Consider the following 14,481-nt stretch of genomic DNA (forward strand, 5'->3'; position numbering starts at 1 on the left):
GGGTGAGCGGCTGCATGTCTTCTGGAGTGAAGAAGTGTTTAAAATGAACTCCTGGAGTGAACATTAAACTGGGAGTACAGGAATCTGGGTTCTAGTCTTAGCTGAGCCTCAATTTCCTCACCTATAAATTGAGATAGTTGAACTAGATGATCTCTAAGAGGCATTAGTAATGTGTTGGAAGAGATTCCTGTTGGTTTCAGGTCCAACAAATTCCTTGAATTGTATTCAAAACGTGTGTGTGTGTGTGTGTGAGTGTGTGAGTGTGTGTGTGAGTGTGTGTGTGTGTTTTCAATGGTGTCTGGATCTCCCAAACTATTAAAGACCATTAAAACTGATTTCAAACTCTAAAGTTCATCTGAGTGATTTTTTATTTGAAGTTGCTTCATTTGGCTTTTCAGGATACAAAGATCACAACTTTTCCAAGTGTATTTGGAGTAACTAAAATAATCAATGCGTATATCCTTTCCAGCACTAATCCTCTGATGCATGTTTAAAACATTAATCTAGACTTTGATTATAACTTAACCAGGAAAATCATCGGCTATAAACTTGTATAGATTCTGAATAGTTTTAGATTAAAATAACTGACTAATGAACTTAACAGCCTCAGTTTGTGTGTACATGCAAACCTAGATTAGAATACCTTCTGTCTCTAAAAATAATCATAACTCTTTTTTTCTTACAAGTTTGAAGTTGTCAGTTATGGGTTACACACACAGTCTTAACGAAATTTGAAATGGTCTTTAAGAATGAGTTGCTTTGAAGTCATAAATAAGACAAAAATTTTATTTCCTTTTGGAAAATAATCCGTAAGTGACTTCTTTTCCCTAAGAATTGGTGATTTATATTCTAGTAAGGATTTTGGAGTCCAAGCAATTCTATTACTTATTTGTTTCGACTATGAGAACTTTCTTTTTATTTCTCTGGTATTCAATTTCCTTTTGCACCTGAAAAATAAAGATAGTGAACTCAAATAAAATGTCCTCAGAGATTCCTCCCTCCTCAATGATACTATGTCTATACTTGGTATTCTAAATGCCCTGTTCTCAATACAGCTATCCCGGAGCTTAATGGAGAAAATGTGGTGCTTTCATATTAGCTTTCTAGTTCTTTTGTTAATTAAGAACAAATTTTTTTTTCTTGTCCTCAGTTCACCTGAATGCTCCTAAAATCTAAACACATTAGTAAATAAGAGAGCTTTGTTTTTAATAGGTTTCTCTCTTCCTTTATGAGTGATAGAAGTTTTACAATGTGTGTTTAATTTTCCCATAATTTTTAAAAGGCAAATTTCACTGGGGCCATGAAAGAATTCTCTGGTATATCCAGACTACATAGAAACCACCATCCCAGTTGGCTAAAAAATAAAAGCTTGGTTAAATTGATTTGGCCTGGCTCCCAGCGTTTCCCAGGCATTTAGCAATATCTGAGAGTTAAGTCCGTCACCTTCAGAAGCTGCAATAACTCTTTGATTCACTGTAGTCCCATCTAGCATATTGCTCTGTAATAATATATTTGTGAATAATATGAGAAAGTTGATTCTCCTTCCAAAGGCACCATATTTATAACTTAGGATAAGAAGGTCTCTGGGATATTGTCAGTTTTAAAGTTCTCCTTCCAAGTTGGTTGGTTATGTGGCCACTGGGGACATGCTCTTTCTTCCTTTTAAAAAATTGTTTCAGGTGTCACAATGCTTCATACAGATATGATAAATTTTGTTTTGATATCTTAACACTGATGAATTGGATGACACATTTTTAGAGGGGATATTTTCTCCTATGGTGGTCCTTTCATAAGGACCACCACTTATACTCCCCAAGCCATAGTGACTTTATACTCCATAAGAATGCTACTCGGGCTTCCCTGGTGGCGCAGTGGTTGAGAGTCCTCCTGCCGATGCAGGGGACACGGGTTCGTGCCCCGGTCCGGGAAGATCCCACATGCTGTGGAGCGGCTGGGCCTGTGAGCCATGGCCGCTGAGCCTGCGCGTCCGGAGCCTGTGCTCTGCAATGGGAGAGGCCACAACAGTGAGAGGCCCACATACCGCAAAAAAAAAAAAAAGAATGCTACTCATATACGCCCACCATATGAAAGGTGGTGCCAGCACATAGGGGAAATGTAGTGGTTAAGGAATTACACCTGCCCCACTTGTAGTTACAGAAACACTTTCTAATTTAGAATCATAGAATTCTACAAAAGACAATGTGTAATGATAGAAGGTATCCTATAATATCATCTTATCCAAATCTATCACCACTTAATTTTATAACTGGGAAAGAGGAACAAGGGGAGGTAGCGGATTTTCCTAAAGCCACATAGCCTAGTTGACTGTAAATCCCAGACTCTTCTAAATCCTCCAGTGTTTTCGTGACACATCATGTATAGAACCTGTGGAGAATGAAACTATCTAAAACTGCCCTCTGTAAAGAGTTTTTGATAAATGAAGGTTCCTATTATTATTTGCCTAAATTTTATCTTACACCTAAATTACTTTTTGAAGATTCATGAAAAATCAAAGCTAAAAGTAACAGACTGTTAATGTTACAAAACAGCAGCTTCCATATTTTTCTCATTACTAATTAAAGTCCTAATTGGTGGTTGCTTAGTTGTTCCCACTAGAAATCAAAACAATTATTTTGCTAATATTCAAGCAGCTGGAAAATATTTGGCATATCCCAATTTTGTACTTAAAATAGATGGTTATTTTTAAAATAGAGGTAATATATTTTAGGTTGTTAAGGACGATTTGTTGAATACTTATCAAGCTACAGTATTTTGAGGCTTGTCTTATTCCAAGTCCATTGGTGTGCTCTCAATTCTCACAACAGCTAGCTCCTATTCAATGTCAAAATACAAATTTCAATAACTGTCCCTAATGCCACAGTAACTTTAGAGAGATGCAGCATGCCTTTTAACTATTAAAAAAGGGTCAAACCTGGTGCAAAATTACATAAAGGCGCAGTTTGGGGGACAGAATAGAAATTGAATACACCAAGGTAGCTGCTTGGGAAAATGAACAGTATATAATCTAATATCTTTAATTTTATATACATGAATATAATGTATGTCAACTTTGTACATGAGATACATACAGTATTTAAACATTTTACTCAACAGATAAGAATTTACAATAGGGCTTCCCTAGTGGCGCAGTGGTTGAGAGTCCGCCTGACAATGCAGGGGACATGGGTTCGTGCCCCGGTCCGGGAAGATCCCACATGCCGCGGAGCGGCTAGGCCCGTGAGCCATGGTCGTTGAGCCTGCGCGTCCGGAGCCTGTGCTCCGCAACGGGAGAGGCCACAACAGTGAGAGGCCCGCATACCGGGAAAAAAAAAAAAAAAAAGAATTTACAATAGCAATAGAACTGACTAAAGGGCTGTCCACTTAATATACTTAGATTAGATCCATACTTTAACAGGAAAAGAATTTAATAGTTTACAATCATAGAAACACTGACATTTAAAACAAGACTTTATAAAATAATTTATATATATTCTAGCATCTATTGAGAGGAATAATTTGCATTTGTGGATGTGTGCAATGAATGGCATATTCAAAATTTTTAGGTGATAAAATAATTTAGAAGCAGTTCATGCAGTGGTCAAAGCAAGGGATGGCAGTTCCTTCAAGATGTCCTTTCTCTTTGACATCAGTGGATATCAGATACACACTAGGTACCATTGGGGCACACTAGACCAAGTCTCCTCCAACAATTACTTATATAAACATCAATATACACCAGTTGATATCCCTTCTTCCATAGTACAAGTACAGGTCACAACTTCTCTCAGCTGTGGGAGTAGTCAGTTTATACTTAAAGTGATTTAATGTCTCTCCTGGAGTTCTAAGTGATATATCTCTATACAAGGTAACTAACAGAACTTCCTGGTTTTTACAACTTTACTCTGATACTTCACAGAGTGCCCCCCGTGTCCTGTGACATAAACATCCAGCAGGTAAGATTTTCCAGGCTGAAGACCTTTGATTGTTTCTGTGGTCACTGCTTTGTGCAGGTTTTGACTGTGGAAATATTTACAGAGGACCTTCTCTGATTTCTTCCTTGTATCTGGTCCAAGGCATTGGTTTTGCTCTCTTTTCTTCTGGTCTTCACTGTAATTATCATCCACTTCCTTTTTGTAGATGCAAAACTTGTTCCTTTCCTGGGTGCCTAGCCAAGCCACGGTGGCTGAAGAACAGGTACGCAGCTTGTCGAAGGCTTTGATGCGCGTGTCTTCAGGAAGAGAGGGAAATGACTGCTTACTGGGCCTGGTGGTAGCTAGTATTTTCAACATAGATGCTCCCTTCTTGTTTCCTTTCAGTCGAATGAGATATTTGGCTTTAGGTTTTCCTCTCAGCTGAAACTGTCGAATGCCTTCCACGTTCTGAGACAGAAGAAGCTTCCCATCTCTTCTCACTTGGATTTGGACAGCGTCCAGACAAGAGTGAATAAATAAGGTGACTTTTTGGTGAGACGAGACTGGAGCAAACCGTAGAAACTTTGCCCCCTTCCTTTTAACGAACACATCCGTAACTTTCCCATCTTTCAGCTCAACTGTCTTCTGTTTCGCTTCTTCCTTGGTCCTGGCAAAGGTGCCCACGTAAGCAGTGCTCATATTGCTGTTGCTGTTGGCCACGAACACGTCAAAGTAGTACTGCGTATCGGGTTTCAGATCCGAGACGGTGAAGATGTTCTTGTTTCCTATGCAGATTTTCTGAATGTCAACCTTGGGCCTCGAGTAGGCATGCCTCCCCAGTTTTGGAGACGGCTTTGTCAGGAAGCTGTGCTCTTTACCTGAATTATCCGAAGCAAATCCGAAGTGGGCAAAGTCAAAAGGGCTGAAGTCCAGACCGGGCTTTGCTGCCATCATGAAAGCGTCGTCTGCACTCAACTTCGCTTCCACTGCACAGAGACTTTTGAAATTGTGCTCTTTGTTGATGACCACACAGTACTGAATGGGTTGTTTCAGCAAAGAGGCCGTGGGGCTCGGTTTCCAAGCCAAAGTGACTGTGGTGCATCCCAGGGAGGTAACGTCGACTCTTGGGTCATAAGGTAATTCAGGGTAGGGCTGGTCAGACTCTGGAGTTGTGGTGGCATATACTTTGAAATGTGTGTCTTTCTCTGTTGAAAGAAGCTCCAACTGATATAAACCAGATGGAGAACTAGAAGATATGAAATATTCCACGTCGTTGCCTTTGTAGGAGAATAACTCTGTGCCTTCCTCATTAATGATCTGCTGCTTCTGCTGAGCCAGAGGCTCTGGATCACCTAAAAGACACAAGAGAAGCACAGCCTACACGTCAGGGCATGTGCTGTGGCTTGCCAACCTTAAATTGTGTTCTTAAGACAATTTAATTTAGTTTTTCTCCATTATAAAAAGAATACATGTTCCCAGTAGAAAACTGGGAGATAGAGAACAAGATAAAAAAAAATCATCCATTAATACAAATCCATATAGTCCTTTATTAACAGTTTGGTGGTATTTCTATCAGTCTTCCTTCTACACATGTTTATGCAGTTGTTATTATTTTCTCTTATTTTTCTCTGCAGCTTTATAACATTTATTATCATGCATATATGTACCTAGAGAAACCTTCATTTTTCTCACTTAATATTATATCATAAAAATGAAACTGTTGGTTAATTTTTGACCATTATAATAATGCTGTTATATATGTAAGGCTTTTCTGATTTTACATTATTTCTTCAGGATAGATTCCAGCTGGTAGAATTTTTAGGTCAAAGACTGCAAGCCTCTTAGAGACTAATCCCTACTGTCAATCTGCTTTTACCAGAAGGGTTCTGTCAGTTTGCACTTGGATGGCTAGCCATTTCACTAATTTCACTTTTGTTAGTAGGACTGGACAATCTCATTAAAATATAGAATATAAAGCACCAGTAAGAGGACCTAATTTTCAATGTGTAGAACACGTGCTCAGGAGGAATATAGGGGAAGTACTGAAACTAAAATAATGTTTTCCAATTAATAGTAACTATTTTTTGTTACTATTAATATCAGATGTCACACAGATATCGGTGTTAGAAGACCCAGAGAAGGACTGTGTAGCCAGAGTGGGAATGGATCTTTTCCAGCTGATCACTGCAGGTTGAGAGTGAGGTACGTAGAACTTCATATTCCTAAACCACGCAATTAACACAGTCATCACGTGGCTACTCATTCTGTCTCAATCTCCTCACTCCCCATATGCCCTTTCAATATTTTCCTAATTACAGTGTTCCCACACCACTGTAAGTATCTAGCTTGCTAACATCCTGTCATGGCACCAATCTCAAGCCTTCACTTCAAGCTAGGATGCCTTTGCCCCTTAAAGGGAGGCAGCGTCAACCCAGCGCCTCATACAGACTCTACTCATTTCTTTGTATCTGTCATTTGCCTTCCACCATCTGCATCTTCTTCAAATGCCTGACCTATTCCTCCTGACTTTCTTCTCATCCTGGACTTTCCGTGGTGCTCAATGCTCTTTTGTTCTCTCTTTGTGGCTACCCTTTACTCCCCAGAGATCAGAGGCTCTTATCCTTGGGTGCATATTAGATTCACATGGAGGGGAACTTTTACCATCCCAATGTCCAGACCCCACCCCAGGGCAATTAAATCACAACCTCGGAGGTAGGATGCAGGCGTCAGTAGCATATACGGCCCCCAGTGGTGAGTCCAGTGGTTAGGCAAGACTGCAAACCACAGCCAGGGAAGCTGATGCTCACCTCTTGCCTTTCCTCACTCCTTCAGCCCACACACCTATCTCTCTCAACCTCTTATTTCACCAAATCACCGCCATCTGATGTCATCCTCCGTTTCCCTCATCTCCAACCCCAAATCTCCAGCTTCCCCCATGCGTCCATGCTGGTTTTTCTTACTAAGAGAAGGCTGTCTGTATCACAAGCCTTTCAGCTATCCATCCAGAGGTCTGGGGCCAGGTCTGCCGCGCCGCTTACCTGAGCCTTCCCCGCTCACCTCCTCTGGCAGCTCCTGGAGGCTCAGCGTCCATGCTAAGGGCGCATCGCAGGGAGTCACTGTGACTGACAATGGCGTGTTGTCTTCTTCAACCACAAAGAAATACCTGGGTGAAAGTGGACCACTTCAGACCGAGGTAATTCATCCTAACACTTACAACCAAGATTAGTGGGAAAAATCGCTTGGTTTAATTTGTATTCACTTAACAGAAAATCAAACTGGCTATCTGACATAAATCATGATATTTTCAGCTGTAACCGTGGAAGTCCAACAGCCCAAGGTTCTGCGACCAGATTTACCATCGACACAGTCTGAAATAATTGAAAGACATTGAACCAAAATGTGGAGTTTGGGTGTTACTCGAGTTAAGAATCAAAACTTACCAGTTTGGGGGTGTTATTTAACACCAGTGCAAAGTAAGTCACAACCAAGAGGAATTTCCAGGCATGTTGCCCTACAGGTAACTGCATTTTCCATAAATTTGGCGATAAATTTATAAGTTACCCCAAGGGCACTCTAAAGCACCAACCATTCCAAGAGATCATTTTCACAGCAATGTCCTTCTAAAATGCATGTTGGTCTCTGGCAAAATAACACTGTATTCAGGCTTTTACAATCTTGACTTTTTTGTTCACAGTTTTACTATTCCATATCCTTTTGGAGAGAGGTATCTAATGACCATTTGAGAAATATTTTTAAAAGGTAAAGATAACTGTGTCAGTCAGTGGAAAGACACATTTCTCTGTCACTAAGATTTTCTGTTGAATTAATAACCTAGTGATTTGAAAACATTTTAAAAGAACAAAACATTCTCCTCTATGCTTTCCCTTTAGATTTTTTAAATGATGTCTCAAAAGAACTTTTAAGTAGAATAAAAATATTGCCTATGTATAACAATGCTATATATTCTTACTCTGAATAATTTAGATGATTCCATTTATCTTTCAAAGCCCATAATCTTGCAAGGGAGGAAACAGTGGTTTCCTCACTGGTTTCACGGCAAAAAATAAGCAAGTTTCACCTCCTAGAGATTGCACCTCCTGGGTACCTCTTTGCCTCTCGATTCTCTCTATATCTACCCCAACACCCTCTCCAAACTGACCACCGTGGCCAGCTGCTCCATCTGTCTCCTCTGCAGTTCTTCTCACCTCCCAGACCTCTAACCCATGGGGTGAACCAAGGGCCTGTGCTAGGACACTCTTTTCTACCCGTGCTCATTCCCTGTGTGATCTCACCCAGGCTCACAGCTTTAAGCTCTTCTACTTTAATGATTCTCAAATGTAAATTGTCAGCCTGAACTCTTAGCTAAATTTTAGAGACAACTATCTTCTCACCATCTTCCTTTAGAGATTACTGAAAGTTTCAAACTTAAGATGTCTAATCCAAACTTCTCATTCTCTCGCCAAACCAACTTCTCCTGCAGTCTGTCTCTACTCAGTAAATGACAGCCCTAACCTTCCAGTTGCTCAGGACAAACGTTTTAGAGGCATTCTTGACTTTTTCTTACTCTTCCACTCCACATACACTGAATCAGCAGTCATTTTTTTTTTTTGGCTTCATCTTTAAAATATACCCAGAGTCCATCCCTTTGTTCCACTTTCCCTGTTACCACCAGATCAAGCCACCATTTTTTCTTGTCTGAGCATTGCAATAGCCTTCTGACTGGCCTTGTTTCCACTTTGACCCCCTTAGTTTATTTACCTCCTTCCAGGAGGAGATATCCATGTACACCTAAGTCTGAACACACTCGCTGCAAACCCTCCAGGAGCTTCTTGTCTCATTCAGAACTTGCAATGATTTGCGTCCCCAACCAAATCTCTAAACTCGTCTCCTCTATTCTCTCCCTTCTTTACTCAGCTCCTTGCTCTCTGTGGAATGATTATGGCACACTCTTGCCTCAGGGCCTCTGAACTTGCTGTTTCTCCATCTGAGATGCTCATCCTCCAGCTGTTGACCTTACGTGCTCAGTCACTGCATCAACTCTCTTCTCTAGAGTCGGTCACCATCTCGCCATAGACCGGCTCTGACCCCTTATGTAAGACATCACCTTCCTACCCGTGAAGCTTTTCTACTCTTCATTTTTCTTCAAAGCACTTATCACTACCTGATGTATTATATATACCTTTGTTTGTCTTTTTATTTTTCCACCTCCCCCAACTAGAATGAAAGCTACAAGAGGGCAGGGCATTTAGTTCATTGATGAAGACTTAGAGACTAAAATAATTATTAATAAATATTTGTTGGATTAATGAATAAGTTTAGCATTTCACTTTTGGGGAAAAAAGTCCTTAATTGTTCAGAGAGTCTACAACTTCCCCAGCAGTGGGGCCTCCGCCTACCTCACTGTCATATCATCATCCCTTTTGCTTTCCGTGCTCGAACCACGTAGGGCTTCTTTGAGCCATTGGGATGTTGTTTGCTCTGCCTGAAATACACCCCTTAGTCCTTATTAATATTTGTAAATAAATAATTTTTTAATTGACATATAGTTGATGTGTATGCCCTTACTAATATTTAAATGTCACTTCTTCAGGGATGCCTTCTCTAACTGTTCTGGCTCAGGTTCTCTCACATACTCCGAGTGTCCTATACTTTTCACTTTGGGAACCTGCTGCAATTTCTTACTATATATTTGTATTATTATTCGATTAATGTCATTTTCCCAACAAAGGCCCACTTAGGGTTCATTTTCCATGTCATTTTATTCTCAGCATTTAGCACAGATTTCTGCGGGTAGAAGGTACTTGATAAACTCTTCTTAATGAACGCATTACTAAATGAATAAACAGAACCCAAGAATCATAACACCTACCTTATTCTAGCCTTAGGATAACTACACTTAGTCTGTTTCTACCTGAAGATACGGAATCTGAATGGAAATATATGTGCTTTCCCCCCTTCATTATTCCAAGATGAATTAGGAGCTGGAGGGTGGAAATAGGGCTGTGGAAGGACAAAGAAAGTGAAGACCCTATAAAAGCAAAAAAAGCTTGTTCGGAATATCGTAAACTTAGGCAATCATCCAAACAAAATAACTAGATGGTTGCACTCTTTACTGTATGGAAATTTTATGGACTTAAGCATCCCTAAAGACAGGTGTCAGATGGTTTAGTTTTCAAATTCAGTCAACTTTTGGAGAGTAGAATTTTGTTCCTTTGGCCAGGTTGCATAGGTGATATTAACCACATAAACATGACTGAACCTATGAACATTATAAAGAATGAGGTAAGACAAAATAATTTATTTAGCATCGTGTAATTTTAAAAGTATTCAAAACTTTTTAGTTTTGTTGGTTTTTCTGTGGGTAGCAGAGCTAACCAGTGCTGAAATCAATGTGCACGTTCACCTATTATCTTCTGTTCTCATTTCAATCAAGAAAGTAGTTTATTTCCAAAAGTATGCAACTGTGTCTTAGTAACTTTAATACAGGCCATAAGCAACCAATAACAGAGAAAACAATGCTTGCATTCCACAGGGTAATCATTATACATATAAAACATCAGAGAGTCCCTCTAAGTCAACATTTTCATATGGAAGCTCTTATGATTAGGGATAAAAGACAATCTGAATAAACTTTAACAATTTGACAAACATTTATTGTCTACCATGCACAGTGCACTCGTGGAAGGCAGCTGCAATCAGAGATGATAGGGCACGATCTATGAGCACCAGGTATTTACTGGCTAGTGAGGGAGACAGAAATGTGATAAATATGCTCCAAATTATAAGGCCAGAGTTGAGGCATAAACACTCGGCGAACCATTTAGACTTTGGAATTTATGTATAAACATAAGAAAAATTAATGAATTTGTTTTCTTTTGCTATTCTCTGCTTCCAAACTTTATCTGGAATTTCATCTTTAGTCGTAACATCAACAATGTCTATGTGGGTTCTCCCATCACATATTTTACCCCTAGAAATGACTGTGGCCACAACTCTTTAACTATTGTTAACATTGCATCCAAATGTAGATATCAAAGTCTCCAATCATGATTTGTGGGGGGGGGGGGAACCCAAAAGAATGAACAAACGAAAGAAATAAAAACAGAAGGAGGAAAGGAGCATGTGTTGTTTTGAAATGTCTTATAATAAAAACATGTTGCTTCAAAGAAAAAAAAATGTAATTTTAAGACAGCGCTTAGAACCAAAACTTATTTAATTTTTAAGAGACTGGAAGATCAAAGATAAACCATTTATTTGATTAAGTGAAATGATTACATACTGAGGAATGCTGTATTTTAAAGAACACTGCAAAGCAGTGCACAAGTACCTTTGGGAAATCAAAGTAATTTTTTAAAGAAAAATTTGGATTCACTCAAAAGTTTCAAGAGACAAAAGAATATGACAAGCAAAATGGTTCGGCATGAATTCAGCTGATATTTAAGACTAATTTGAATCATTAAAACTGCCTCCTCTACCCTTCCTTGTTTTCACAGACAAAGTCTCTGTAAATACTAAGACATCAAGTTCCTTTAGTGTAATCACCCTTGCATTCTGTGCCTTCACTCTTGGGAATGTCATCGAAAGAGTCATAATTCTTTTATATATTACTGACAAATCAGTTCCTAATCTATTACATCCATTCAAACAAATAATTTCATTCAGATGGTGTTGAAATGATACCCAAACAATAGGTCACACCAGTCAAAATATGAAAACTGATTATCTACTCTCACACCGGATGGTAACGTGTCTGGGCCATTCAGTGGAAGAGGAGCACCACGTTCCATTCTTATTGTCAATTAAAACTGGAGTGACGGGGCTTCCCTGGTGGCGCAGCGGTTGAGAGTCTGCCTGCCGATGCAGGGGACGCAGGTTCGTGCCCCGGTCTGGGAAGATCCCACATGCCGCGAAGCGGCTGGGCCCGTGAGCCATGGCCGCTGAGCCTGCGCGTCCGGAGCCTGTGCTCCGCAACGGGAGAGGCCACAGCAGTGAGAGGCCCGCGTACCAAGAAATAAAAAAAAAAACAAAATCTGAAGTGACAAGAGAAAGACGACAATAATTTGATACACCTCAATCTTTGGAAAATGGATTATTGATGACATGACATAGTTCTATCCTTTGGAATGCCAAGGTGCCCTAGGTTAAAAGGAGAAACTGCTTTTGAAATATGATAAAGAGGAGTTTGGGTACTGCAAAGTAAGTAACTTTAAATATAATTCATTTCTATGATTGATTGATTGATTTATATACGTTGATATATGTAAGTTTTAAAGGTCAAAATATTTAGAAGCATTATGTGAGTTCAATATGTTGATGTTAGAGTGAAGATAAGTGAGGGGCCAGTTTTTATCTCTGTTTGGTTTGATGCTTTCAGAACCAATCATTGATCAAAGAAATACTATCCTTACAAGCCAACGCAAACCCTTGAAGAATCATATGTGTTCAATTAATTGCATTAATCCTGTAGAGTCATTCTTAGAAATTTCCTACCATCCTGAAGAAAAGAAAATGACCATTCCAAAACGTTAGACATGCAAGGACTTCTCTCTCCACCCAAAAGATCACAATCAGCGAGAATCAAAGAGATGTCTAATGGCTAGACGTTGCACTGCCGTTTTATTTTCTTACTTAGAGAAAAATAGGCAATGCTATCCAGAGGTTGATTGCAAATTACCTAAACTAAGTCTAAAAGGTCACTTTCTTTTTCAGAGACACCCGTTCTGAGCTTATTGATAAAGGAAGTCCTGCAGGGAGAATACCTTTTAGGTGTGTCTCTAAAGAGATAACTGCTAATTTCAGCTCCATCTGGAATTACTGACGAATCATGAAAAAATGCCTTGTCCCGAATTTGCATCTGAAAGAGTTCCTCATCTCGAGTGGGTAACTTCTGGGTCCTGGAGCTGAGTGGTAACAGCAGCCACAGCATATACCAGTGGAGAGGCACCATCCTGGGACAACAAAAAAGAATTGCTTACATTAATTTTACAGGCAAAACACTTGGGCAAGTTGCGAACTTTCTGAAGGGTTCACACTATTTGGTTTTGACAGAAAGAGCTGTATTATGTATTTTGGATACATGCACATGAGCTTTAAGGCGACTTTCCAGTTCTTTTTTTTTCAAAGTATTTCAACAAGTTGATAATGAATTCACCAGAATTTCAGATATTAAAAAGATTTTGAAACAAAAGGACTCTTGGTGCATTAACTTCCTTGGGTATTCAGAGAGAAAAGTTCCCCCTTCATTATGGCAGAAGCCAATATGGTCATTGTAGACATCTCCATACAAATGTCTCAAAGCTTAAACCATAACATAAGTCACAGAGACCCACTGAGAGCCTGAAAATTACCACTACACAGTTACTTTTCTTCTTCCTTAAAATTTGATTAAGGATCATATATAGAATTATTCTGCAAATCAGATTTTCATAAATCAGAGATTTTAAGAGATTATAAAGTTTAACTTTCTTATAGGATAAGCAATTTGTCTAAAATCCCAAGGTGAGTTATTTGCCAGTGTCTAATATTACAGATTTACCAGACTCTTCAACACAACACTTATATATAAACTTTTACCATATTAAAAACTGGGCTTGGATTCCCACTTCAAATCAAGAAAGACCACTGGGGACTTCCCTGGTGGTCCAGTGGTTAAGACTCCACGCTTCCAATGCAGGGGGAGAGGGTTCCATCCCTGGTTGGGGAGCTAAAATCCCACATGCCCTGTGGCACAGCCAAAAAAAAAAAAAAAAAGACCATTGGAAAGTTCTATATTTAGGTCATTTGTCTTAACCTCCAGCAGAGTTATATATTTACCACTCCAGTTTTCATTGAGTTACACTTTGACATTTATCACTGACTTTCATAAAAAATTCTATAAGCAGGGCTTCCCTGGTGGCGCAGTGGTTGAGAGTCCGCCTGCCGATGCAGGGGACACGGGTTCGTACCCCGGTCCGGGAGGATCCCACATGCCGCGAAGCGGCTGGGCCCGTGAGCCATGGCCGCTGATCCTGCGCGTCCGGAGCCTGTGCTCCGCAACGGGAGAGGCCACAACAGTGAGAGGCCCGCGTACCGCAAAAAAATAAAAATAAAATTAAAAATCCTATAAGCAATCATGGATCATTCTCTAGGGCACCTTGCTTTAGGGATTGTTTCAAGGACACCATCTTCTACATGTTTCCCTTTCCCAACAGGAAGACGCAGGTAGGCGAGTTCTTTTCACCTCAAGTGCTAATGAAAGGCTTTGCTTCCTTTGAGGATTTGGTGCCTGTTTTCCTCACAGAAAAAACTAGGTAAGGAGTTGTTTTCCCTTATCTCTTTGAAGACATACATCAGGGAATTCAAGCATTAGGGAAATATAGTGTTTTTACACTGAAGTACTTTAAATAGTGAGAAAGTCAAATGCAAATATTTGCGATAATTTGAAATGAAGAGAATGCCAGTTTTATTTCTAAATAGTCATTGCTATAGCTATGAGGTCACCTCTACTTAAACCATCACTTGACTTTAAGTTTTCTTTGAGTGCTACCAAAAATAGATTCATACAACTGAAAATACTTTTTTGAAGGGAATA

The 14,481-nt window shown here is 39.6% G+C and overlaps 1 protein-coding gene across 1 annotated transcript; it reads right to left on the minus strand.

Annotated features, from left to right (window-relative positions):
- Positions 1 to 3,603: 3,603 nt before the first annotated feature.
- Positions 3,604 to 12,858, minus strand: NDNF (neuron derived neurotrophic factor). The gene is made up of 3 exons (XM_029235901.1): positions 12,671 to 12,858; positions 6,950 to 7,074; positions 3,604 to 5,263 (listed from the first exon to the last, which is right to left on the minus strand). Exons 1-3 carry the CDS (start codon positions 12,856 to 12,858, stop codon positions 3,870 to 3,872), a joined length of 1,707 nt encoding a protein of 568 aa, XP_029091734.1. The 3' UTR covers positions 3,604 to 3,869.
- Between the last annotated feature and the right edge of the window lie 1,623 nt (positions 12,859 to 14,481).

Source organism: Monodon monoceros, unplaced genomic scaffold (genome assembly GCF_005190385.1).
Source record: "Monodon monoceros isolate NGI ecotype Baffin Bay Population unplaced genomic scaffold, NGI_Narwhal_1 Super_Scaffold_20, whole genome shotgun sequence".
Taxonomy (NCBI): Eukaryota; Metazoa; Chordata; class Mammalia; order Artiodactyla; family Monodontidae; genus Monodon; species Monodon monoceros.

Excerpts from the sequence above, each read along its gene's own strand:
- NDNF (XM_029235901.1), bottom strand. The coding sequence starts at position 12,858 with ATGGTGCCTCTCCACTGGTATATGCTGTGGCTGCTGTTACCACTCAGC. Across the intron at positions 7,075-12,670 it reads TTTAGAGACACACCTAAAAG|GTATTTCTTTGTGGTTGAAG; the intron begins GTATTCTCCCTG and ends ACTTTCACCCAG. Across the intron at positions 5,264-6,949 it reads GGTGAGCGGGGAAGGCTCAG|GTGATCCAGAGCCTCTGGCT; the intron begins GTAAGCGGCGCG and ends TGTGTCTTTTAG.